The 26,748-nt window shown below is 36.2% G+C and overlaps 1 protein-coding gene across 2 annotated transcripts in view; it reads left to right on the top strand.

The window, feature by feature from the left end:
- BMP5 (bone morphogenetic protein 5) overlaps positions 1-26,748 on the top strand; it is a 116,879-nt gene that overhangs the window by 59,446 nt on the left and 30,685 nt on the right. For both annotated transcript variants that reach the window (XM_008691761.1, XM_008691760.1), the window contains exons 2-3: positions 1,718-1,910; positions 20,216-20,364. In XM_008691761.1, coding sequence (XP_008689983.1) covers positions 1,718-1,910; positions 20,216-20,364 — 342 coding nt within the window. The remainder of the gene's footprint in view (positions 1-1,717; positions 1,911-20,215; positions 20,365-26,748) is intronic.

The raw sequence follows: 26,748 nt of genomic DNA, 5'->3' as shown, positions 1-26,748 counted from the left end.
ATATATATATATATATATATATATATATATATATATATATATATATTTTTTAATCACTATCTTGGTCTAAGAGGTTCTACTCCTGGGGAGATCATCCATATATATGTTTATGAGTCAGATGAGGTGGTGTCAGCGTGAGCCAGGCAGTCCAAGAGCACCATCCTTGCCAAGCTCCACAGGACAGAAATGCCCCCAGGTGTAGCTTATATTCTTCTTTGCTGGCTTAGGTATGGGAGATAGAAGTGGAGATGAGCTCCTCGCTCTCCTAAACCACCTCCTACTTCTGGGGAAAACAAACCAAAGATTGTTTTGAAGGATGAAGGCAGGGAATTATGCATTCCTCTGTCCTGAGCTTCCTCACAGACATGGAACCCATCTGGCCATGGAACACAGAGTTCTGGTAACCTTGGCTTCCACAGTCATTCCTGGATGGTCATGACCCTCTTCTCTCCTCCTATCTTGCTTCTTCCTCTAGTTTAGGACCCCAAGTTTCAGATATTTATAGCAGAGTTGACATGATTTCAATGAACCACCTCAAGATATTTTCATATCTTCATGCAACTCTTTCAACTTGTGGATTCATTTATACAATTTATACATTTTTTATCTTCTTGTAACAAAATTTTAGCAATGAAACACATCACTGGAAACATGCACAAGTGTTATTATAGGATGCAATTATGAGATGCCTTGTGCACAGTGCTTTGCAGTGAGATCCTGTCCTACAGTATCCTAGATAACTGAGAATTTAAGAAAGCTACCATTACTGAGAAACATAACTCCATCAAATGATAGTGCATTACTAGAAACGAGTCCTTTGAATAGGTAATTCCTTAAGAAGGTGTTTGGTGTCCAGTGGATAAAGACTGTATGAAATAAAATTCTATTTTACAAAGCCAAGTTATATAATAATATGCCTGACACTTACTGTCCTGAATTCTTTAACATTCCATAATGTTGCCAAGAGGAAAAGTTTTCTGACTTCATTTAGCAGGAAGGTTGTTGAAGGGGGAAAATATGTTTCCCTCTCTATTTTGAGTAAGAACAGACAGAGGTCTTTGGAAGGCTTTATGCTGCACCATGGGTAGGGAGATTGTACTAAACAATCTGTATGAAGTAATAAAAGTGTTATTATTTTTTTTTTAATAAAAGAACATTTCATTTCTAAAAGGAGAAAAAAATTCTTTTGGGGAAGGCATTTTTGAAGTAATCTTTCTTGTGAACATGAATTTGTTTTATTTACTTGACCTTTATAATGTCATAAACATTATCGTTCTTATGTGCCTGCAATTTCTCAGTCCTTCCTATTTTCCTCCCTCAGGTGCACTAAATCTCATCATTGGCTTCACCTGGAACGCTGGGGGTTTCCATAACGTATTCCTATTCCTGTATGGACCCTTCTGTGTTCTGGTACCTGATACATACTAGTAATCATTTTACAACCTTTGCTTTTTAAAACATTTTTGGATAGCCCTTCTATTTAAGATCCAGGAATTTGTATGAAACCACAGAGGTTATATTGCTTTTGAACTAAAGGTTGCTGGTTTGTGGAATTTCCTTCCACTGGAAACGTGTATGGGTCTGTGGTTCTAGTGTTTTCCCAGTTTTATAATATCGTACTGTTTGTTTTCATTTTCAAAGCTGGAGAATTTACCATTAATTTCCATATTTTATAAAGGACTAACTTTTTTCCTTCCTTTTTTTTTTTCTTCTTCAGTTGAAAGAGACAAGGATTTTTCTCACCAGCGAAGGCATTACAAAGAATTCCGGTTTGATCTGACTCAAATTCCTCATGGGGAAGCAGTGACAGCAGCTGAATTCCGAATATACAAGGACCAGAGCAATAGCCGATTTGAAAATGAAACAATTAAGATTAGCATATATCAGATCATCAAGGAATACACAAATAGGTAATGACTTTATATCTAACTTACGATGCAAACAAAGGTTAATTGTAGTAAAATCCATTGCTAACTCGTGTGATCAAATCATGTTTTCTTTGGATGTAATGACATTGAAAGCCAGGTATAGACCCATTGAAAGTAAGAGTAATTGATCTGAAAAGTGCCTTCCTAGCTTTCCCTCCCTCCTGACACCAATCTGTATACTAGATGGTCTCATGCTCCCAGGCCACTTGTCTCGTTTTGTAAATGAGAAAACTTCCATTTTAGTACACATGCATAAAATCAATAATTAAAATGATTTAAATAACTTAGTGTTTTGTAAGTTAGAGTTTTGTAAGTTAGAGAAGAGCAGCTTTATTTCTCCCTGGCATAAACGTAAATTGCATGTGTGCTGTTATGTGTATTTTGATATAAGGCATTACATTTGCAACAGGTTCTGACTATTAACCTGTATGTCTTCTGTCTGTAAAATGCTTAATTCAAAATGGTGCAAAAATGGACAGATAACCTGAAATACTAAATATATTATCAGTTGATAATTACTGCAATGAACCTTCAAATAGAAGAGTTGAAAAGAAAACTTGGTGGAATTCTCTGACCTTTCCCCCAGTGAAGTCTCTTGGGTAACACCTCTATAGGTGATATGCCACCTTTGTTGGACAGCTCTTCTGTTGTTTTTTAAACTCTTAGTTGATATGTCATGTTGAGATGAAATCTGTCTCCAGTAGCTTCCATTCATTAGATCTAGATCTTCCCTTTGGTGAAATGGTATGTCTTTCTTTGATGAGACAGATATTTAAAGACAGCTATCTTGTCCCCTCCAAGGCTCCTCCCTCACCTTGCCGACTATTTCCAGTCTTTGACATTTAGATTTGTCTTGGTTCTCAAGAGTATCAGAGTTCCCAGTGGGTGCTCAACAGGACAATAGCCCCTCATAATACTCAATGAAGAAAAAAGAATAAAAATCTTCTGAGGTCAAATGCATGTGAAAATCCCACCTGTTAGACCATTCTCTAGGAGAGTCACAATGCACATCAGAATATTAAAGTCTTAGAAAGGCTTTAGAGAAAAGAAACCTAGTCTTCCTCAAAATTATTTGACTACGAAATCTTTTCCTTTGGGTGTGTAATACTTAATACCTGTGAAATACTGTTTCAGCCGGACGTACTTTAATAAGTGCTCATCTTATTTTAAGAGCAGTAATTCCAAGGCAGAAAAATCTGTGTTCCTTTCTCAGCTCAAACATTTCCCAGCTATTTGTCTATGGGTGGATTTTTGTTTGTTTGTTTAAATCTCAATCCAGTGGTTTCATTCATACTAAGTTTTTGCGTTTTGTTTGTTTGTTTTTGTCAGAGACAGAGCCTGGCATATTACATTATTTTTTTAATACTAAATAATGATGGTGTCTTTTAAAATTAAGTGATGAGGGGGGTGCCTGGGTAGCTCAGTCTGTTGAGCGTCTGCCTTCAGGTCCTGGGATCGAGCCCTAGGTAGTCAGGTTCTGAGCAAGGAGTCTGCTACTCCCTCTCCTTCTGCCCCTCCCCCTGCTCGTGCTCTCTCAAATAGATAAAATTAAAAAAAATAAGATTACGTGATGAGAATTAAAAATTATACTCCAAATATTAGTTAATTATATTGCCATAACTAACCAATATTTTAATTATAATTTTTTGTTTGTTTCCACACTTGGACTGTGAGTTCCTTAAAGAAAGGATAGTGTCTTAAATAATTTTTTTAATCCTCAGCACTAATTTGCTTGATAGAAATTAAAATTTTGAAATTATTATTACCCAAGATTGGAATAATACTCCATTAATATATCTTAAAATACTTGAATTATCTCCATTTTTAGTCATTCACAATATTTTTCATACAGAATTTGTAGTTGGTTATTTCATATCCCAAGTGTTTTTTACAGGAACCATTGATACACCAGGTCTTTATCCTCTGGGGTATACTTACTGATTGTTTGAGTCTAAATACAGACTTTACATTGATCACAATTTAAAATCCTAACTTTTATTTAAGTCTATTGTTGTATATGCTCCAGACATTTTTAAATGTTATCCACTAAACTAGCCATCTGTTTCACTTTCTTTCACCTCTATTCTCTAAGTATGGGAACTGCATAATTAAGACATAATAAACATGATGAAAATAAAGGACTGCTAGAAAAGACTATTGATAATAATTTATAGACTCATTCCTGGTGAACCCATGCTGATTTTTATGAATAATACACTTGGGATATTTATGGGTGTTGACGCTTAGCTTATCAGATTTCACAGTTTTGAGAATTTCAATTTCTTCAGAAAATGGGACATTTGTGTCTCTTGAAGCTTTGCTATTTCTCTAATTATACCTGATTTGAAAAATATTACTCTCAGTGTTTCTACAACTACATCTGCATGTTTTTTCAGTACTCCTGAGTATAATTTGGCTAAGTCTTTGCTTATTTTAACATGGGTTTAGATCTATTCTAAGATCCAAGATTTCCTAATATCCTTAATATTTTCCCTAAATCTTTGAGAAATGATTTCTAAAATCAAAAATACATGTACATATTTGATTGATACTCTGTTGGCTTGCCATTCTGAACTCTAGGATGGTATAGATTGCATAAGTTGCTATCCAATTTATGAATAGTATTTATAAAAGTTCAATTCAGTAAATTCCATATCAATTCAATTCTCTTAAATTGACATTCTTGAAATCTATCATGTATTGTTGCTGACTCATCCTGTAGGTTTATGCTATACTTATTCCTTTCTGTGGGTTTTGTTTTTGCTAATGTGTATAGGCTTCTTTCCCAGTTTTTCAATCTCTGAAACATGCAAACTCATGCATCTATACCCTACATTTCAATTTTATATACTGTTGATCAGCTGAGAGAATCTCTGGCAGAATGCTTTCCTTGTCTTCAAAATAGGCATTCATCCATTACTAGAGGTTCGTTAATCTGTAGTGTAAGAAGCAGCCCTGTCTTTGTCTATACATCCAGGATTCACTTTTTGCACTCCACTTTTTGTTCCAAAGAAGTATATAAATATACTTAAGGGATGGACAACATAGAAACAGTACATGTGCCTCTTAGAATATTTCAGGTTTCTTTGTAGGATTTCAGCCACCATAGAAAATAGTGATGTATAGCAATAACAACATGGACTTGGAATTTCCCTATGGGGAAATTGCTGTATATCTTAGGATTTCAGTTTACAAATATGAAACAAATGAAAGGAATAATAAGTATTTCAGAACAATAAAAGTATTTCAGATGATTTGGGAAGACCTGGTGCTTATCACTGTACAAAGACCATAGTTGATACTTTATAAATATATTGGTTAAAATATACTCATATAGCTCAGTAGGGGCATCTAGTTTGCTAGGGTTTAGAGGATTGTATGCATAGGGGAACCAAAAGTAGGTGGTTGTTATAGTAACAATAGCTACCATTTACTGATACCTATTTTTATATAAAGATAAAGTAAGTAGTATGAGGCCAGATGCCTTTACTTAATAAAAAATCACCTGATCTTTGATTCATAAAAAAGGAATTGGTACATCTTTAAGTTTAGTAATGAAATGAGTGTCACCCAACTTAATAGCAACACCATGGAAGCTGTCTCTGAACTTGTCCCTGAAAGCAAATGTCAAATAAATAATCAAACCCTTCCTTGAAATACAGTTGAAGAGTGATGGAGATGGGAGGCTAGTGTTTTATGAATTATACAGAAACATCAGAGATGCCGACAAATTGGACAAAGATTCACATATAAATGTTTATTACAGTATTATTATTTGCAATCACATAAATTGAGGACATTTCAGTGTTAAACAGAAGATAAAAAATCACACTTTATTTTATGGAAAATGGAGATACTATATATAACAAGTAGAAATTTTGTTTTAAAAATATTTGATAACACCTGAAGGTTCTCACACTATAACATTAATTGACTGAAGTATGAGGCATAATTATACTAATTTTAAATAAATTCATGTGGAAAACAGATCGGAAGGAAGCACTAAGTGTTTATTGCAGGCTTGTGGGTTTGAAATTTTAATTCTTACCCCTTTGTGTACTTCCTAAATTTTTGTAGCCAACATTATTTTTATAATCAGAAACAAGTGTAATTATAGTTGAGACAGAGACAATAATGAAACAACTTCATGCTACATGTTTACAAAATAGCCTTCCCAACTTCTCGAGGTAGAGGCGGGCAAGAAACTAAACAAAACACTAGCATTTAGAATAAGTGGCTCTTATTTTTAATTAAGACATAGAAGGCATTTTTCCCCCACAGAAAATGAAGATAGATAAATAAATATATCTCTTTCCTTTTACACTATGAGAAGTTATTCTGCCAACTGGGAGCCTTCACTTTAATTCTCTGAAAGTGAGGAGGAAGAGATTAAAAATACTTCATTTATATATCATGTAACCACAGTTAAAACAAAAAGAATTTCAATTTTAAAAAGTACTTTTGAATTGGGTGTTATAGGTAAATGATGAATCACTAAATTCTACTCCTGAAACCAATATTACACTATATGTTAACTAGCTACAATCTAAATAAAAACTAAAAAAAAAAGGTGCTTTTGAAATCCAATTATGATTATATTTTGTTTAGTATTGATTATCTATGCCTTCATGTATTTCTCAAATCAAGAACTAAAGTGGAAGTAGGAAAAGAAACTAGCACTTCTGGCCATTTTCAAAGTTAGGATCACCTCTTGAAATTTCTTTGTAAAACTCTGTCTTCAGACTTGTGGGTCTTATTTTACTGAGTGTTTTGAATTAAACTCAGAAACAATTGAAATGTCAGTGCAGACTGTGTGCTTTAATACAGTGCATTCAACAATGTGTGTGTATATGTATATACATATTTCAATACATAAAGCTCACTTTCCCCTACGTTATTATTGAGGAGAGCTGTGGTGGGGATTCTAACTCAGACTGGTGTTTTATAGATATGTTTTATATTCAAGACATTGTCTAATCTATTAACCATCTAGTATATGAATTTTTTGACAGTGTTAGGCAATGAAAAATTTTTAAAAGACCCATTATGTCATGTCTATCACACATATTTATCTTCGCAAGACTTAAAAGTCTTAAAATAATATATTCTAGTTCCACCATCTCCCTCCTCCCCCGTTTATTCCTACTCATATTTAAATGTGTGCAATTTAAAGGAGTGTTCTGATATTTATCCAGATTTTTATTTTTCTTGGTAAAAAGTTAACACACTTTGCATCATTTCACTTATTTAATCTTTTCATATGAGGCTGACAGCCCCAAATTCTATATAGAAGGCATTGCTCTTCAGTCACACCTCGTATATCTGGCATTATTGGGAAATGAGGTTTCCACATGATTGAATTTTCCAGATAATTCAGCTGAGGTCGGCATGCTTTTGCTGAGCGCCTACCATGTAGCAAGCACAAGGGACATAAGGCCGAGTAAATAAAATCTCAAAAGCTCATAGCCCGAGGGCTAGGGGCTGTGGTGGGCCTGCCGCACACAGACTTTAATAACTATAATACAATGTGCTAAGCGCTATGATGTAAGTATGCACTAAGTGTTGTGGAAACACAAATGCAGGGGAAATTAATTCTTCATGTGGGAAGGTGAGGGACCTTCAGGGAAGCCACCGAGAGGTGTGCACCCTTGAGCTGGGCCTTTCAAGATGAGGAATTTCCTACAGCCAGAGGCAGAGAGATACTGAGAGGGAGGAGAGGAGAGAGAGGAGAGAGAGAGAGAGAGAGAGAGAGAAACAGAGAGAGGGGTGTGTCTTAGAAGAAATATTCCTGGGTATTAAAATGTTTAAATGTACAAAGAATTAAATATTATAGGTAAAACTATCAATGCCAATATTACTATTACTAAGAATAGCAGCCAGCACTTACCCATTTAATGGGCGCTCACCATGTGTCTGGCACTGTGCTGAGTGCTGTACTTGAATTAATTTTCCACATATATACACACACATATGCACATGTATATGCATGTATGTGCACATGTATATGCACATGTACATGTATGTACAAATATATGTATAAATGTGCTATGCAGAATTCAACCTTTTCCTAACGTTCTGCAATGAATATAAATTTTTGTACTCCATTGTAAAAACATTTGAAGCTAGCCTGCTCGATGTCATTAGCCACCTTCACTACTTGGATATATTTAGTTAAGCTGTCATCATTCCAGTTCACAGTCAGCTTCATATTTACATCATCTCCCCCGTCCTGCTTTGCTAAGATTTGTGATTCTTCTGCGGACATACTTCAGAATGTACATTGACAACTTCCACTCAGGAAGATTTCCTGGGCTCTTGAGAGCAGTATAGCAGAGCAGGGCGCTCGTGGTGGACTCCGTTTTCTCTGTGCAGGATAGCACGCGAGCCTAGCTTGGGTCTCTTCAGAGTTCAGGGATTCGTGCTGAATCCTGAGAACCTAGTGGTTCTCAACTAGGGCATTTGGTCCCCAGGGAACATTTCGCAATGTCTGGAGACGTTTTTGACTGTCGCAGTTGGTGAGGGTGGGAGGATGGAGTGCTAGTGGAGTCTAGGGGGTAGAAATGCTGGGGTAGTGGGAGATGCGATCAAACCTTGTACAATGGACAGGACAGCTCCTCCACGCAATAAAGAATGACCTTCATGTACATAATGCTGAGGTTGAGAAATCCTGGTCCATTTAACGTTTAAGTTATAAATTTAAAAATGGGTATAAAGTGCCGGTCAGTCAATTTTTCTTTGACTGATTTCCTATTTTGGGTCCTAAGAGTCATAGCACAGAAGAGCTTTTCAACTCCTAAGAGCTCTGGGTGCATGGCTCATTGATTAGGAAGGATTAAAAGTGGTTGGACTATCTGTGTAATAGTCTTACTTCTTTGTTTCTCGTTGAATGAGGGGGCCTCCTGTGTGTATTTATATCCAGTAGCACATGTTTAGACTCTCTGCAGGGGAAAAATGGGGGATGATGTAATGCCAGGAAACCTGTAAAACATTAACAATAACTTGGCAATTAAAAAAAAAAACTCTGCAGAGAGAAAACTGAATTTTCATAGTGAGAATTCAACTTGTTTTTCTATTTTCCCATGCTTGTCATTCAATTTCGTCTAATATTATTATTTTACCAATTTGCATCTTTACCCTTGATATGTAAATACAGCATTGAATTAGGTATTCTGAAAATTGATGCTCCGTGAGTTCATAGAATTTTATTATTTTACATTTGTTTTGGTTGAAAAAAATCAGTTGAAAATATCAGTCAGCTAACAGAGTCAAAGTCAAACACTTTCAAGCTAATGCTGCTCCTGAGAGAAACTTTTGACAAAAATTCCAGAGAATATAATTTATTAATTTGTTGTCCCTTGTTAATGTGTTCCATACTAGAGTTGAACATTAGGTTCCATAAATTGTGTTGTGGTATTAACGTCAAATGCCCAGAGAAAGATATATGCTCATTCCTTGGGTGGCCATCATTACCATTTTATTAGACTCGATAAGCTATTCAAAGGCAGAGGGTGATGGAAGGAGGTAAAATACTTATAATAGCAGAAATTTTGGAAAGACTGGAGAAGTCCTGTGGTCTGTAAAGTACATGTCTTATGGAAATAGAGTAATGCCACTTTTCCTCCAAAGTTTATTGGTGTATCTTCCAGACAATTTCTGAATGCTTTTCGTGACCAGGTTTAGTGCTTGGTGGTTAGATTATAGAATGATTACACTCTTGGTTAACTATTTTTTCCTGCTCCCTATTATATAACATATAATGTATGTATATACACACACACACATGCATAAATAAATATAACTGAAACCATAACGATCTGAAGAAGATTTCTCTTTCATTATCTCTTATTGTTGATTATATAAATAATTTTACTTCTTTTTGATAAAGTTTTCAACTTAATTTTTTCCCTCTAACTGACTTAGGGACAAAGATTCATTTACGGATTACAGATGTATCAATAAGTGTTACTAAAGTTAAAGAGAATGAATGAATACCTATATCCAAAATTTATAAGTACAGGTTATTAAAGAACTTCTGCTGTAATAATTGCATATATAACTTCTGATCCTAATTATGCCATCAAGCATAATACATACAACTTTTTTTTTTAAAGATTTTTTATTTATTTATTCGACAGAGATAGAGACAGCCAGCGAGAGAGGGAACACAAGCAGGGGGAGTGGGAGAGGAAGAAGCAGGCTCATAGCGGAAGAGCCTGATGTGGGGCTCGATCCCATAACGCCGGGATCACGCCCTGAGCCAAAGGCAGATGCTTAACCGCTGTGCCACCCAGGCGCCCCTACAACTTCTTATATACGTACTTACATGCAATAAATGTGTTTTGGTAAGAAAATAGCAATTGTAAAAAGAAAAATAGCAACGTAACTACTGTACATTAACTATACTGGAATTAAAAAACTTTAAAAAAAAGTAATAGGAATGCATTTTATAACCAGTGCTGAAAATAACAACCACCTTGCCAGTCACCACACAGAGGAATACATTGGGATGTCAACACCGGCACATTTGCAAATTTGGACAAATCTCTAAGCATAGGTTACATGACTTTCAAAGCTGGGAAAATCTATGTGGTTGTCATGCATTGTGAAGGAGTATTTCTTAGTTAAAAGATAGATGATGGGGCGGAACTATAAGTTTAATAAAATAGAAAATGCAGAAGAAAAAAAAGAAAATAGCAATGTAGTTTGCATAACATTTTTTTTCATTTATGTATCCTTTCATCCCTGCAATATATTTTTGAGGTAGATATTATTTTAATCTTAAGAAAAAACAAGTTCAGAAAGATAACTTAAAGGGCATAATTATTCTAAGCAAAGCCAATGTGTAGCAAGTCATTGTTGAAATTAAGCAGATACCAATTCCACCTACAACAGTGACTTTTTGCTTTATAAAGGTAGACTTATAATGAAGATCATTATAATTTTGCTTTAAATCCTCTCACTTTCTTATATTTATTCACCCCTCAACTCCTGCAATTTGATTCTCATAATTCCATTCTACTGATCGTCCACCAATGTCATCCACCAACAGCCTCCTTGTTACCAAATCTTATGGACACTTTTTCATTCTTTGATACTGCCTCCCACCTCCTACTTAATATGTGAAATAGTCCAACTAGAGAACTGTATTAGTTTGCAAAAGCTGCTGTAATAACTTACCAAAATTTGAACGGCTTAATACAACAGAAATTTGTTTTCTAACAGTTTTGGAGGCCAGAAGTCCAAAGTCAAGCTTCTGCTAGGGCCACATTCCTTCCAAAACCTCTAAGAGAATATCCTTTCCTGGAAGCCCCAGATATTCCCTGGCTTGTGTCAACATAATTTTCATCTCTGCTTTTGCCTTCATACAGCTATCTTCCTTCCGAATGTGTCTGTCTGTGTCTCTTATAAGGAGAGCATCCATACTGGATTGGCCCCACCCTAATGACCAAATCTCAACTTGATTACACTGTAAAAGACCCTATTTTCAAATAAGATCACATTTATAGGTGCCCGGGATTAAGATTTCAACATATCATTTTGAAGGACACAATTCAATGCATACCAGGGAGTATGTCAGTTAGTGTTAGATAAGAGAAATAGAAGCATATGAGTGATAAGGAATAAAGGACTTATTACAGTGATTTGTCTGTCTGCCATTGCGGGACCTGGTTAAAGAGTTCATGTAAGACCGTTGCTTCTGCTTCTGGTGATGGGTCTGAAGTTTGGAGCACAGGCGACTGGGAAGGGAAATGGGTGTGGAGTAGGAGAGCATGAGGAGAACTAACACCTGGGAGGATAGGCTGGAACTTCAAGGACATATTGGAAACCATTCTACTTCTCAGCAAGTCCCAACTTCAATGATGTGAGTGACCGACGGGGCAAGCTGGTGAACTTCCCCATGAGCTCCACATGCCCCTTGCTTAGGGTGTGGAGAAGGGGAAGGCGAAGACCTGGCAGGAGGAACTGTGGGCCAGGATTTGGAGAAACTGATGTTATGGAGATCCAGTAGAAGCTGGAAGAGCAGCTGACCCAGCTGTTCCCCCACAATAAGCAGGAATGTGTGTGAGCAGAAGGAAAACCTGGCACTTTACCGATCTTCCAAGCATAAACTTGGCTGCTGCTTCACTTCAGCTCCTGCACAAATTTCTTGTATGGCTAACCTTAACACAGAACCAAGCAGGGAAGAGAATTCTGGGAGTTTGGGTTTCAGTTTAGCTGATTTGACAAAGTATAAAGCCACAGCAGTCCATCTTTGTCAAACTGACACTAGCACATACATTTTATTACCATTCATACTTTCCAAAAAAATATAATAGGAAAACCATTCTCCGATTTTTTATCCATCTTTGGATGTTGTTCTTTCCTTTTCTAGCTGGGTCATATTGCCCCTTTGATATCCTGTCCCTTCAATATGAAATATGAGGTTAGCTTCCATCAAAACTACTTACACGAGGTGGTAGGCAGATGGGGAAGTGAAAAAAAGAATTGGTTCATAGGGGTACAAATACATTAATATCAAAATAAGAAAGTAACACTCATAACTTACAACCCTCACTTCTGTAACTGGTCACATGGTTGTAGCTGGTATTTATAGCTTCCTTCTTCTGCTATGCAGTCCATATTCTTTTTGTTTTCACCAAGCACTACTGCCAGTCATTGGTCTTTACCTGGTGAGGTAAATGAAATATTAATTCTTGAAGCATCTGGGCCATTAGCAGTAATGACTGCTTTGAGCTGTGGTTTCCCCCTGACTTTTATCATAGGACATGGGAGTTCTAAGGTGTGTTCCAGGTGGTATCTTACATTTCAGATAACCTCCTTTCCCATACTGTGGTAGAATCAACCTAGTTTCCTCTTGATACTTAGGATTGATCAACCCGTATACTATAGCAGCCCTTTATCAGCTTGTTGATTCACTAGCCTGAGGAGCCCAAAGTGACCGTGTGGATGTCTCCATTTCTAACTACATGGAATCACTGCTAAGGGTAGTAATGGTAATGGTACTAATGGTACTAATGGTACCATTCTACTATTGGGAACTAAGAGCTCTGGACCAACAGAGCCCAACATTTTGGGGCCAAGCAGCACAAATTTTGTTAGTTGGATCAGGAAGAGTGAGTAGAGGAGCCAGTCCTGTTTCCACCCCTTGATTCCTAGACTCATGAGAGAGGACAAGAGAGAGAGAGTCCTATACTGGTTGCTGATATAGAGCATATAAAGCTTCCTGAGGATATTAGTCCATTTGCACAAGATACTGACAACCAACTGGTGGCATAACTGAGTCCTGAAAGAGGCCTTTCCCCTGTCCTATCAGGCCATCTGCTGCAGGGTGATGGGTAACATGGTGAGACAGAAGAATTTCCATGAGCACGAGTCCATTCTGCATTTCATTTGCTGTTAAATGAGCTTTTTGATCAGAAGCAGCATTAAAATTCCATGATAGAAATAAGGCATCCTATAATTTCATGGATAGTGATTTTGGCAGAAACCTTAGGGGCAGAGAAGGAAAATTCATATCCATATAGTACCTATTCCAGTGAGAACAAGTACTGCCCTTCTATGATGTAAGTGGCTCGGAATAATTGACCAAATACAAAGGAGCTGTCTAATCCCTCTGGGGAATGATATCATAAAGATTCATTATAGGGATTTGACACTACGCGATGGTGGAAGGTAGTTAAACAGTCCGTGTAAGGCTTTGCTCTGCCTTTGATGCTGGGCTTAAGGTGTTCAGAGAAGACTGGAAGAAAAGGGGTGAGTTGGGGAAAAGAAGGACAACGTAGAACCTGCGAGGATGATCTGGAAGCCATGAGGATAAACTGGAACCTATCTCCAAGCCTCCAATTTCAATGATGCAGATGATTTACTTGCTACCGAATCTTTCCTCATAGATGTGTCCACATGCCTGACCCTGGATTCAGAGAAAGTGAGCAGGAGATTTAGTGGGATCTGAAGGAGCTGCAGGCTCAGCTGCTGCCCCACACTAAATAGGTGAACCAGCAGATCTCAACGGTAATAACTAAACTGTAATAACGCTTGAATATATGGAAGTCTTCTAAGCACAAATATACAAATATGGTTACCGCTTCACTTTCACTTTCCAAATCTTACCCAAATTTCTTTTGTGGCCAACCCTGCTCCAGAACCTTACAGGGTAGTTCCAGTTTACTTAAATTGATATAATATAAAACCCACACTGGGAGTCAACAAATGTTAAATCAAAAGAGTGAATAAATGAATGGATGGATGAATGGATTTACAAAATGTCTCAGGTCACTCCTTGGCTCCAATTCTACCATTTTGTTTTAGGCTGGTGGCTCAGCTTGACATTTTGGTATTCCAATCCAAAAATGAGTGATCTTTTGGTATAAGGAGAAAAGTCAAAATATAGTTTGGGACTAAAGGGAGTTGCCATGATAAAAGAGAAAATGTTCTGAAAATGAAATATGGGGAACTGGGACTTGTCTCCCAATTGGCTGAGTAACCGTAAGACATAATTTGATCTCTCTTTAAATTTCTCATCAATAAAATAACAGTTTGACTAAGTAATTTATATCCCACTTAGTTTTAGTATTCTTTGATCAATTTTAGTCATTTTCAGAGGTAGAATCCCAGACTAGCTAATTTCATATCAGATATTTTTCGTCATAGTTTTTACGTAGTTTTAAAATGAGAATACTCCCTTTGGTCAGCTATTTAGACAGTAGAGAATGTTAACATTTCCAATGCATATTGGGCATGTTTGCATACCGTATATTCCTGATTATACAGAGAACATGTAATCATGATATGATCATATAAAAATGATGTCTGTTTTACCTAAGTAAAAGATCCAAGAAATTAGAGGGAGAAATTGAGTATTTATGTAATGTATTTGTTTGTAAACACAGCTGTATAATGAATGCAGTTAAATAATACAAAAAAGTTTACTCATATAATTATGTGTATATATTTTAATCATGTCATATAAAATGTTTATATTTTATATTCTCAAAATACGTGAAAGCTTACAAACTTTACATGCGTGTGTGACATCATGTCTGTCACTGTATTTTGAGTCATATATCACAATACTACAAACCCCATCATCTTTAGGTCCATCTATGTTGTCTGAAAAATAGTATTTTTTCAATCTGTGTATGATGCTGTCATTGGAAATATTACATTATCAAAAGCACCAGTACGTACACATTTTTTTGTTATTGTTTGTTTTTAGGCTTTTCTAGATGGATAAATGTTATAGCCACAGTGCAACTTCTGACTCTATAAGCGATTTTTAAGACAGTGACTTACAAAGACTGCCAATTATTGGATTTTTCAAGACAACACCCCCAGGAAGAGTTACTGAATTTCCTTGAGTGTCTTCTTTTTCTCTTCCTCCTGATCCTTTCCTCCCTGCTCCCACCCTTGTTCTGCTTCTTCCCTTATCATCGTTCTTCCTCCTTTCTCCTTTAGTTGTAACCAATTCTTTTTTTTTTTTTTAAAGATTTTATTTATTTATTCGACAGAGACAGAGACAGCCAGCGAGAGAGGGAACACAAGCAGGGGGAGTGGGAGAGGAAGAAGCAGGCTCATAGCGGAGGAGCCTGATGTGGGGCTCGATCCCATAACGCCGGGATCACACCCTAAGCCGAAGGCAGACGCCTAACCGCTGTGCCACCCAGGCGCCCCAAGTTGTAACCAATTCTATTGCTAACATCTCTAAGCATCCCCAAATAACCTTGACTCAGGTCATTTGACGGTAATGTGCCTCCCCAAATAATACTTTCCCAAACTTCACAGGCCAAAATTAAGCAATTTAGAGCCACCTGTGTTGTGACACACCATGTAAAAATTCACTTATAATTTGCCTCTCATTTAGATAGATATTCAGATTATATTGCATTTGGCCTTTACAAATCTTTTAAGGCACGGGTTACCGTACTATATTTTAAACATTGTGGAAATAGACTGAGGAATCCCTTAAATGTTCAAGCTCTGTCTGATCCCCAAATCCTTTTTATCATTACAGTCACTGATATTTACATGATGATAGTAAGATAAATTTTAGCTCTTCCGTTGTCATATTCTTAAATATATAACCTCAGTTTTCTCATTCCACCAATCTATATTTTTGGATGGGTTGTAAGTATGATGACAATTCAAAGTTTGCTGAATGTTGGCTCCTGCTGTTTAGTCCTTAGTGAAGTACCTATGCTTCCTACCCTTCTAGTATTTTGAGACTCCTAAGACACATATGCAAAACTCTTGCCTTTCTCAGTAAAATGAAAAGTAACCTTGCAAATCAGTATCTACAGCCCACCAGTTTCCTATGACTGGATATGTTTAAGCCCCTGGTCATGATTAAAGTAAGATCTGCGCAAATATGTTTGTACCAAACTGTAAATGTATCTACATATATACGTATTATTCACTTTCGAGTAACTATTTTTCATATATTTATGTATTTCACATGCAAGAAGTCTATATGCATGCTATGAATCCTTTATCTGTTAAATATAACTCTGTATTTAACAACAGCATGATGACTTCATTAAGCTGTATAAAAATTATGCTGATTTATATCATAGTCTAGACAAATACTCAAATTCTTTCTGAAAAACAAAATACAAATTTTAGTGATTATGAATTATTTTGATCCATATAATTTTACTTTCACATAGCTGTTTTTGAAAACATTTCAATGTTGGTAATTGCTATAATGTAAACCAGCACAGAACATTCACACCCAGGATAATTTCTGCCTGTAAAAAAATATTTTAAAATAGTGTTATGGGTTGAATTGTACTCCCCTCTCTCCCCCAATTCATATACTGAAGTCAGAGCCTCCAGGACCTCAGCATGTGACCTTATTTGGATATAGGGTCTCTAAAGAGAGAATTAATTAAAATGAGGCAATAAGGGTGTCCTTATAAAACGGGAAATTTGGGCACAGAGACACACACAGAGGGAAGATGATATGAAGACACAAGGAAAAGATGACCAACTACAAGAGGAGACAGGCCTGGAACAGATACTTGCCTCACAGCTCTCAAAGGAACCAGCCCTTCTGACACCTTGATTTGGACTTCCAGGCCCCAGAACTGTGAGACAAACATTTCTGTTGTTTAAGCCACTCAGTCCATGGTACTTTGTTATGGCGGCCTTAGAAAATGAACACAATACCACTGTGAAATATTTGCTTATACGCTTCCATGTAAATGGACTTTATTGCCTTTGCTAGAAGGCAGATTTTAATTTTAGTTTCATTATTATGATTGTAAACAATATATAGAAATTATATTATGGATATTTTTCTGCTACAAATAAATATATTTTGCTATGTATATATTTCCTACTTCATTCCTCTTAAATGAGTTAATATTTTAAAATATCTTTTATTAGATATTTCAAGAATTTCTATAAAGACGTCAGGTAAAAACAATAAGATGAGGCAACTTTAACAGGTTTATTTTATACTGTTCATAGGACACAGTATTTCTACTATTTCCAGTGATGTAAGTTCCATTTTTAGTGGAGTAATTTTGTACTTCAAAAGAAATCACATCTAATTTTCTAGAGAAAATTAGGGTAGGGATTGATTTTTAAGAGACTGCTATGAAAGGTACTACATGAGTGAAAATTACAGAACTGTTACTATTGTGTTGATTAATAACAGACTTGATCCTTCCAAAGTGTACTCTGTTGTCTGTAGGTAATACAGAAGAGCTTCTAGAAAAGGAGAGAGGAAAAATTAAAGAACAGAATTTATCAGTCAAAAAATAAAATAGCTTTGCTCAGAAATCATGAACCATGAGCTTATGAAAGCAGCCAAAACTTCACAACCTTTCAGAGGGGGGGTTAGAATGTTTGGATTTTTCAAACCATACTATCTGCCTAGATGTACCTTCCGATGAATTGCAAGTTGCATCTCTGAAATTCATATATTTAGGGTTTGCTTGACTCCTCTGGCTGATGCTTTTTCTAAATATAGCCATTAAAACTGAAATCATTTTCTTCACAGGCATGCTTGAAAGTTTGGGTACTTGGATGTGGATAGTTTGGGGACTTTTTTTTTTTTTCTGGAAAAACAGCATAATTTAAAAATAATAGAAAATATTACCTGGATAACTACCTAAAGATATTTATTACTTAGTGGAAATTGTTCTCAAATTTTACCTCTTTGTTCTTTTTCGTTCAAGTGTTTATTTTATTATTTTTTTTTAAATGAAGATTTTATTTATTATTTGACGGAGTTGGATACAGCCAGCGAGAGAGGGAACACAAGCAGGGGGAGTGGGAGAGGAAGAAGCAGGCTCCCAGCAGAGGAGCCTGATGTGGGGCTCGATCCCAGAACGCCGGGATCACGCCCTGAGCCGCAGGCAGACGCTTAACGACTGCGCCACCCAGGCGTCCCCAAGTGTTTGTTTATTTCATGCCAAGGGGTGGCATCATAAACTCTGTGGAGTTTAGTAGTACATTTATGCCATATTTCAAATCGAAAGCAGGCTTGACAGCAGGGTAGCACTTGAGTATTTTGCAAGCTACAGGATGACTCCTTCTGTTTCACAAGTCGAAAATGTGACTAAATTATTCCAATATTATAGTTTCAAAGGTACTTACCAATTATCTCAAGAATTTAAGGATAATTTGTATTTTCTCAGGTTTTGTTTACTTGATGAGTTTTCCGAGTTAGGAAGAAGAGGGAGAATTTGATTAATACCCCATCACACTGTGAATATAACGGGTCCTTAAAATTCAAGTGAAAACTAATGGAATGTTTTCATTGCATTATAGCATATGCTTGCCATATATGTCTTTGGTATCTCAAACTGAGTCCGGGATTAGATATGAAAAGGTGTCTGCACCCCTCCTTTGGTAAACATTATGATTACAATTGTGAAGGAGAATGATAGTTGCATCATTGGGACTAGGGGTAGCTGGATGATTTAAATAATCATAATGCTTTATGCCTTTATTGTAACTTCTCTAGGTTAGTGAAAGAATGAAATAAATCAAGTTGAAATAAAGAAACGGAGATGCAGCTCCTAAAACATTGAGAATCCACTTCTCTTAAAAACAGTTAAATTTTCAATGATAACAGAGTATTTTTCTTAAGAAAGCATACACACACACACACACACACACACACACACACCATTTGGTTTTACTGAAAATTTGCTTTTTATAGTTTGTAAGCCACCTTTGAAGTGACTTGTGTGATGCGGCTTGATGGCAAATACAGAACAGTATTTAACATAGCTGATTGTGACATAGCTTTGCCTTTCCTCATCTAAATAATATGTCCTTAAACAGATTCAGCACAGGATCAAAGGTCATTTTGAGCAAAGGTCAAGTATATTTCTATGCTGCTTTGAAGAGCTGTGGTAAGGATGAAATGTTGGACACGTGTAACTTCTAGAGCCGAGGCTGCCTGTAAGGAAATAATAAATAAAGCAGTTCACTATAATTCAACAAATGTTCATTCATTTGGAAATTTAATGCTAAAGTGAAGATTGATAAATGTGAATCACGGTGACACGGTGGAGACTATTCTAAAACGTACACGTTCATAATCATAGCTGTTACTGTCTCCGGGGGTCTTACGCACGCGGAGGGTGTTAGAGCAAGCCGGGGGTTGTCTGCTGCGCCATTGGTGGGATTCATCCTTTAATGCAATGGTGCCGTCTGAGAGCCTCTCTTGGCCTTTGGTATCCATAAAATAATCATATAATCAAAATGGAAAATGAAATAAAAATAAAAATGTGTATTATATAATGGGAAAAGAAGTATAATGAACATGAAAAATAAGGGAGAACAATCTCTAAAGCAGATGCTTGCATCACATCCTGCCCGTGCCTGTTCCGTTGTCGCTTTGACAACCCACATTCATCCAAATTAGAGTAGCTACTTTCCCTTCCATTTCTACCCAGTTTACCCCTTGCTGGTGAACTTGCCAGTGAAGGCTACTTACAGACAGGGGTTTAGGGAAAGCTGATTATCAGAGCCCAAATCTAGACCACTAAGTCAGTTTGTAAAGGCCAGTGAAGAGCAGGAAAATGGAAATTACTTTCAGATATTACTAATCTGCACCAGATTTGGGTTGGGGCCCAACAATGAAAGGTTCTGTATCTTATTACCCATCACTTGAGTCACTTGTTCCCCTAGTTCTTTAATTAACTTTTGTTATTTTTTTTTAACTTTTGTTATTTTAAAGAGTGCCTTTGGAATGTTTTCACTTAAGTATGGGAAATGATGCTCTTCACTCACACTTTTAATTTTTTTGTTGTTGTTCTTTTTCTCCTTAGGGATGCAGATCTGTTCCTGTTAGACACAAGAAAGGCCCAAGCTTTAGATGTGGGTTGGCTTGTCTTTGATATCACTGTGACCAGCAATCATTGGGTAATTAATCCACAGAATAATTTGGGTTTACAACTCTGTGCAGAAACAGGAGATGGTAAGCAATGAATTTCAAATATTTTTTGTGGCGCTAGTTTTGACACATTGGAAGTTACAGCTTTCTATACAATTAAACCAAGATAGAATAGACTGTTTTATACTTACCATGTGCTAGGTAGCACCTGCCATTGGATAGTGCAATATATTAATTAGGTCATCTATTTATAAATGCATTTTCCCAACACACATTTCTCTTAAGGCTCTGTAGTGGGGATGGAGGGATAAAGAAGAATTAGATATTGTTTCTGGCTCTCAAGGAGTTTTTAATCTAGTATTAAAGACCTGTATGCAAACAAGTAGCTCTACTGTAATATAATAACTCCAAAAGAAAGCTATATACGAAGTGTTTTGAATCTATGTCTTGATTATGATGGTAGTTATACAACTATATAGATTGTAAGAATGTATATACTGTACATTGAAATAAATACTATTATATGTAAAAGATATCTCAAAATGATGAAAAATAACAAAGATATATATATATATACACACACACACACAGTGGTGCTAGGGAAACAGGCAAAGGAGCTCCTAATAATACAAGGGGAGGAGGGAAGATGGTGATAGAACCAAAGAGGCACAAAGTACTGCAGAAAATAACACTGTTAAGTCTTAACATATTCCAATATTTGGTCGAAGACAACAGCTCCAGAATCACCTGTTGGGTGGGAGGATCTCTAGGAAATCTTCATTTTGAAGAAACTCCGGAAATTATTCTTAACGCTCACAAGTATTCATTGAGCACCTGTGAGTGGTGTGCTTGGCTAGATGCTGGAGAGAAATTGGTAAGCAAGAACTGGCCTCGTGAGGCTTGCAGGTGAGTAAGGCTCAGGTAGTGATCACATAGTAATATTAGTGAATGTGTGATACTGCACGCTGAGAAGAGCCCAGTGGATTTACAAGTACAGAACAGTGAGTGAGTCCGAACTAGCCTTAAAGATCAGGAAGACATGATTAGGGGGAAAAGTCAGGGGCAGGCATTTCAGACAGATGGAACAGAATTGACAAAGACTGTGGTGAAAGGGGTCTTTGCACATTCCAGCAGGAGACCAGGGAAGCCAAGGCCAATTTATTCAGAACCTTGTCATCCTTTGATCACTCAAAGTGTCCAAAAATTTTAAATTCAAATCTGGACGTTCAAGTCATTTAAAATTATTTTTGTCATGATAAGAGGATAAAACATAATTTATTTAATGATTTGTTAGTACTTTTTACGTACTTAGAAGTAGACCAAGCGGCCTTACGTTGCGCTCTTGCCCCACACCATGCAAACGTGAGGCCACGCCCAGGGAGGGTCATTTATAAAGGGATGGTTATTAGAGGCTGTGCCTTTTTAAAGCTTTACTGCCTTTAGTATTTTGTGGGCTCAGGCGATAGACACATTAGCCCTACAGTTTGCCTTCCTCAGTCCTCAGCGCTATACTGCACTAAAGCCTTGCTTAAAAAATACACAGTTAAGTAGAAGTTGGGCCTGACTTGGGTCTCCTGCAAGGGGGTTCATTGCTATAAGCGATAGGACTCACAGGGGCATTGTTTTACCTATATAACCAGATTTACAGCTCAAGAATAATACTCTAACTAACGTTGGCACTCCAAGGATTGCATATATGAAATGAGGTTGACAGATACAAATCAAATTGTAATTATCACAGAGTTCATCTAGTGAAGGTTTCATGCTTCAGATACTGATCTAGAAAAAGAGTTCTTAGTGTTATTGATGAGTTTCAGACATTTTCCCACTAAATCTAGATTTTTCCATAGATTTTAATTACAATGCTGAATTTTAGATTTTCTTTATGAACAATTCAAATAATTTGAATTATAGGCTATTTTCCAATTATGGCTTTGAGATTACCATTAAGGATTTTCAGAGTACAAGCATTATAAATGTAGACAGAGAAAAACACATACTTAAATAATCTTGTAAAAATTCTTACAATGTTAAACTACTGTACATTTATGGTCAGAAATGCGACCGGGACATCAGCACCGTGGGGGTGAGCAGTTGTTTCTTCCCTGGTATGTGGCCCAAATAAGAAAAATTAAATTAGTGGTATGTGCTTCTCCCAGTCTTCTCCTTGGGGAGATGCTTGAAATGTCTAACTAAACAACTCAAGAGATCTGTGAAATATGATCAGCCTTTTCATTCCCTACCCACTCACACCCCACTTGAAAATTCTGAAATTTCTCTCTTTTGTTTTTTCCACTCCTTCTTCTGTACTGGTTCTCTTTGCTTTACTATCTATGTAATTTGGCTTCTGTCTTGCTTTCAATTTATAGTTGACTAGTTCTTGGGAACAGAAAATCTCTTCCCAAGAATATTTTATATTTTGGAGTTTCCCCCCCTCTCCTTGATACATTTCTCTTACATATTAATTTGACTTTAAATTATTGTAGTGTTATTTAGGGGGGGGGCATTGTGTTTGCTTTTGAACCTAAAATAAATATTTCACTTTTTTCAAAGCCTTCCCAATCCTTTATTTAAGAGTTAGATTATCTATAGCCCTTGTTGCTTTTATGTCTTTAATATTGTCTAATATGAAAATATTAAAATGGTTAAATGTGCTAGGCAAGTTGGCTTTGTGTATTTAAGAAATACTTAAAACAGATTTTCACCAGAGCTGGAGCATATTTGGCCTTGAGAAATAATGTGACCCCCCGGCACCTTAGTTTTATTAACTGCAACCTCATGGAGAATCTACTTGTGACATTTCTCTATAAATATGGATAACCAGATGCTTCAGCTTATTGTTGCTTCCTTCATTACTACTGCTGTTGTTCGCAACATGATATTGCAATATTGCTTCAAACAGAGCAGACAGTCCATCTTTAATTTGCAATAATGGATTCTGCATACATTTACTTCTCCGCAAAAGTAATTGGTAGTCATGACTGGATGATACTCAGGAAAGTTTGCTTTCAAATTCATTTGTTGATTATCCACTTACCCATTTGTTTGACATAAAATTATTGAGTACCTAGACAGGGAAGACAACATGTTAAAGGGCAATATAATCTGGGAGACAGACACAGAGAGCTAATTTTAGAAAAAGTAAAGTGCCCTAAATGCTAAAAATAGTGGTACCATGAAGACTCTCCAGGAAAATGGAAGAGAGAGGGTTAATTCCAAATAGGACAGAGCCAAAAGGTCTGTGGTTCCAGTAACTTTTAAGCCAGGTCAGTTGAATAAGATTTCAAGAAATGAAAAAAAAAAAAAAGATTTCAAGAAATGGAGATAAGAAGAGAGGGAGCTGTGGAAGCATGTGGAGTGGTGGTAAGAACAGGGAGAGAGAATTCATTCCTAGATGACGAAACAATGTAGGTAAATGTACAGAATGGCAAAATGGCATGGTATAGTCTGGAAAAAGTCAATAGTTCACAGTCGGCTAGAACAACATTCATGTCTAAAATATGACTGCAGATGCTATTAGGAAAGTGATTTGGAGGCCAATCATGGAGGGAAAATGAAATCTCACTTATGTATAATATATTCTTGTTGCTTGATCACACGTCATAAAAGAACCAGGCCTGCTGCTTTAATCAATCACAGCAACACCATCGTGATTACATGTTTGAATGAATGTCAGTTTCATGAGCTCATAGGATGTGTATTGCTCCTTCACAGTTGCGCCCTCTGTGCTCGGTACAATGAAGGTTGTGGGTAGGTATTAAAAACATGTCTTGACTGATCACTGAATGGGTTTTCGATTTAAAAGACTTTTATACGCCACCTGCCACTGAGCACATTACTCCTAAGAAGACATTCCAAACTGTAATTTTTGGGTGATTATTAACCAAATCAGTTTGGTGTAACACAGGGGCAGAATTTTGTACCCAGCTCACAGTACAGTAGTTAAAATGGTTTCAGTCATAAGGTGAGAAAATCAATGATGTATATTATTAAATTTTGATTATCCTGCTCCTGCAAAAAAAAAAAAAATAAATAAAGAGGCTGAAGTATATATTTTGGAAATCCAAAGACTGCTGAAATCAAAAGTAGTATTATGACTCCTCAGAGGAAGTGTGAAAAATATGTCAGTTTATGAAATACTCTTTTTAGAAATTTGACAAATGAACTGCTGTGGATTTGGCAGGAGAGTTTAAGGATATTCTACTGATATTTTTTTTCATACAAAACAATTATCCGAACTCCACATGTTTGTTTCAGCAAAATAAAGCAAACGTATGAGCAGGCTAACAAAAAAGAAACTTTGCTGCTTCTCAATGGGCAAATCTAGAGACTCCAAAGAAGTGGTTGGACCCACTTGTGCAAAATCAGTTTCAAAGTTCTCAAGCATTCTCTCACAGTGGTTAATAAATCTCTGTGATAAGATAGGTACTCTTTTTATAATAGCAAATGAGTAGGCTTAGATCTGTTTTATAATTTATTGTAAGATTTTCAGCCCACCAAATTATAAAAAGATACATTAATTATTTGACTTATTAGGTCTTTGTTAAGATTGTTAGGTCTATGGTATCATTGTCCTTTATACATATATACATACACAGTTTATTACACAGATAGCAATTTAACTGAGCTTTTAAGACTTAGAATTTCCCTCCAAACACTATAATTTCCCACTGCTTGATGCTTTATATAGTTTAAACCTTCCAAGTAAATTAATTCTTTTTTCAAACTTGGGTTTATAGAATAATTTAGAGATGGAAAAACAAAGAGAGTATTTTTGGGTTCATTAGAATGTCTTTTAAAAAATCCTATGTTTTCAGACATTTTAGGTTTGGCAATACTCAGAATGAATTTTGCCAATGACTTTTTTTCCTTTCTATTCAAACCCACTTATACGTCAAAGAAAATTCAATCCGTATGTTTCTGATTCGTTTGTATTCAAGTCATCAAAATGTTGTTTTGTCAGAGTATTGTTTAATGACCAAGAAATATTATAAAGTTTTAAAAATAATACTCTAATATCCATTTTTCTTCAAATGAAGTTGTGGCATAATCTCCAAGTGTATCAAGGTAAAAAGTCAGATTTATAAATAGAGATTTCAAAGTTTCACTAAATTTTGTAGTGAAAAATCAAGAAAACAGATTTCAGAGTTATTAAACGCTCAATTTAAATTCCATTGTAATTGATGCTTAAATATAAGATAAATTTATAGTTATTGCTATAGATAACAGAATTTGAAGTTTTGATTCTTATTTTTTTGATATTTAATTTAAATAAGGAGGATAAATAAAGAGAATAAATAGCTCCATTCTGGAAATATACATTCTAAGAAGAAATCATTAGGAAAACTAGATTCAAATCTTGGCTCTGACAAAGTAGCTCATATTTTAGCCATAGCATTAATAAAATGAGTGTAATAGTAATTACTTCCAAGCACAGTGTGAGGCTGTATTACGTGATAGTACCTGGAACGTGGTAAGATAGGAATAGAAGGTCTTTATGCTGAGTATCAGGACAAGAGAATGCACAGAGACTTTGCACTTACTCCAGGGGGCACTCATTCAATTTAGGATTGATTTTTTCTTTTCTTTTCTTTTCTTTTCTTTTCTTTTCTTTTCTTTCCTTTTCTCTTTTCTTTCTTTTTTGTTTTTGTTTTTGTTAAGGAGGTTGTACAGATGATTAGATGATTTAAGGGAGTTTTAGATAAATTTGCAAATGATAGTCCACTGGAAAAAGGCAAGATTATTGATATGTTCTTAAACTTTGAGTTGGCAGCACAGTGTATAGATAGCTATGTTATTATGCTCATGTCTAATGACTGGCTGATAAAGTGATTATTGGAGGAAACTTTTACATATATTCCAGTCTGGGGTATGAAGTCAATAGAAGTACACACTCAGAGATATGCATCATGACTGATTGATTGCTTGTATTGGTTAGATATTTGTAGGTGCCAGAGATTATCAAATTATTAGTACTTAACATGATAGCTTTCTTGAGTCCCAATCATCTTATTCATAGAAAATATAGATATTTGGGGGATAACTAATTGCATCAGTGAAAATAAGGGAAACAAGCTATTTGTCATTTGATAGGCTTTTACATAGAGGGATAACTGATTAAAGGCTGGCCTATATGACCATAAGAAAACATTTCCACGGGCGCCTGGGTGACTCAGTAGGTTGAGGGTCCGACTCTTGATTTCAGCTCAGGTCATGATCTCAGGGTCCTGAGATTGAGTCCTGCCTCCGGCTCTGCACTTGGTGCTGAGTATGCTTGAGATTCTCTCTCTCCCTCCCCCCTTGCCCCTCCCCCTGGCTCATGCACTCACTCTCTCTCTCTAAAAAAAAAATCTTTAAAAAAAGAAAAAGACGGGGCGCCTGGGTGGCGCAGTCCTTAAGTGTCTGCCTTCGGCTCAGGGCGTGATCCTGGCGTTCCAGGATCGAGCCCCGCATCAGGCTCCTCCACTG

The sequence above is a fragment of the Ursus maritimus genome, unplaced genomic scaffold, assembly GCF_017311325.1.
Source record: "Ursus maritimus isolate PB19 unplaced genomic scaffold, ASM1731132v1 scaffold_29, whole genome shotgun sequence".
In the NCBI taxonomy this organism is placed as follows: domain Eukaryota; kingdom Metazoa; phylum Chordata; class Mammalia; order Carnivora; family Ursidae; genus Ursus; species Ursus maritimus.
Note: the sequence above shows the minus strand (reverse complement) of the source record. Positions and strands in the feature narration are given on the sequence as shown.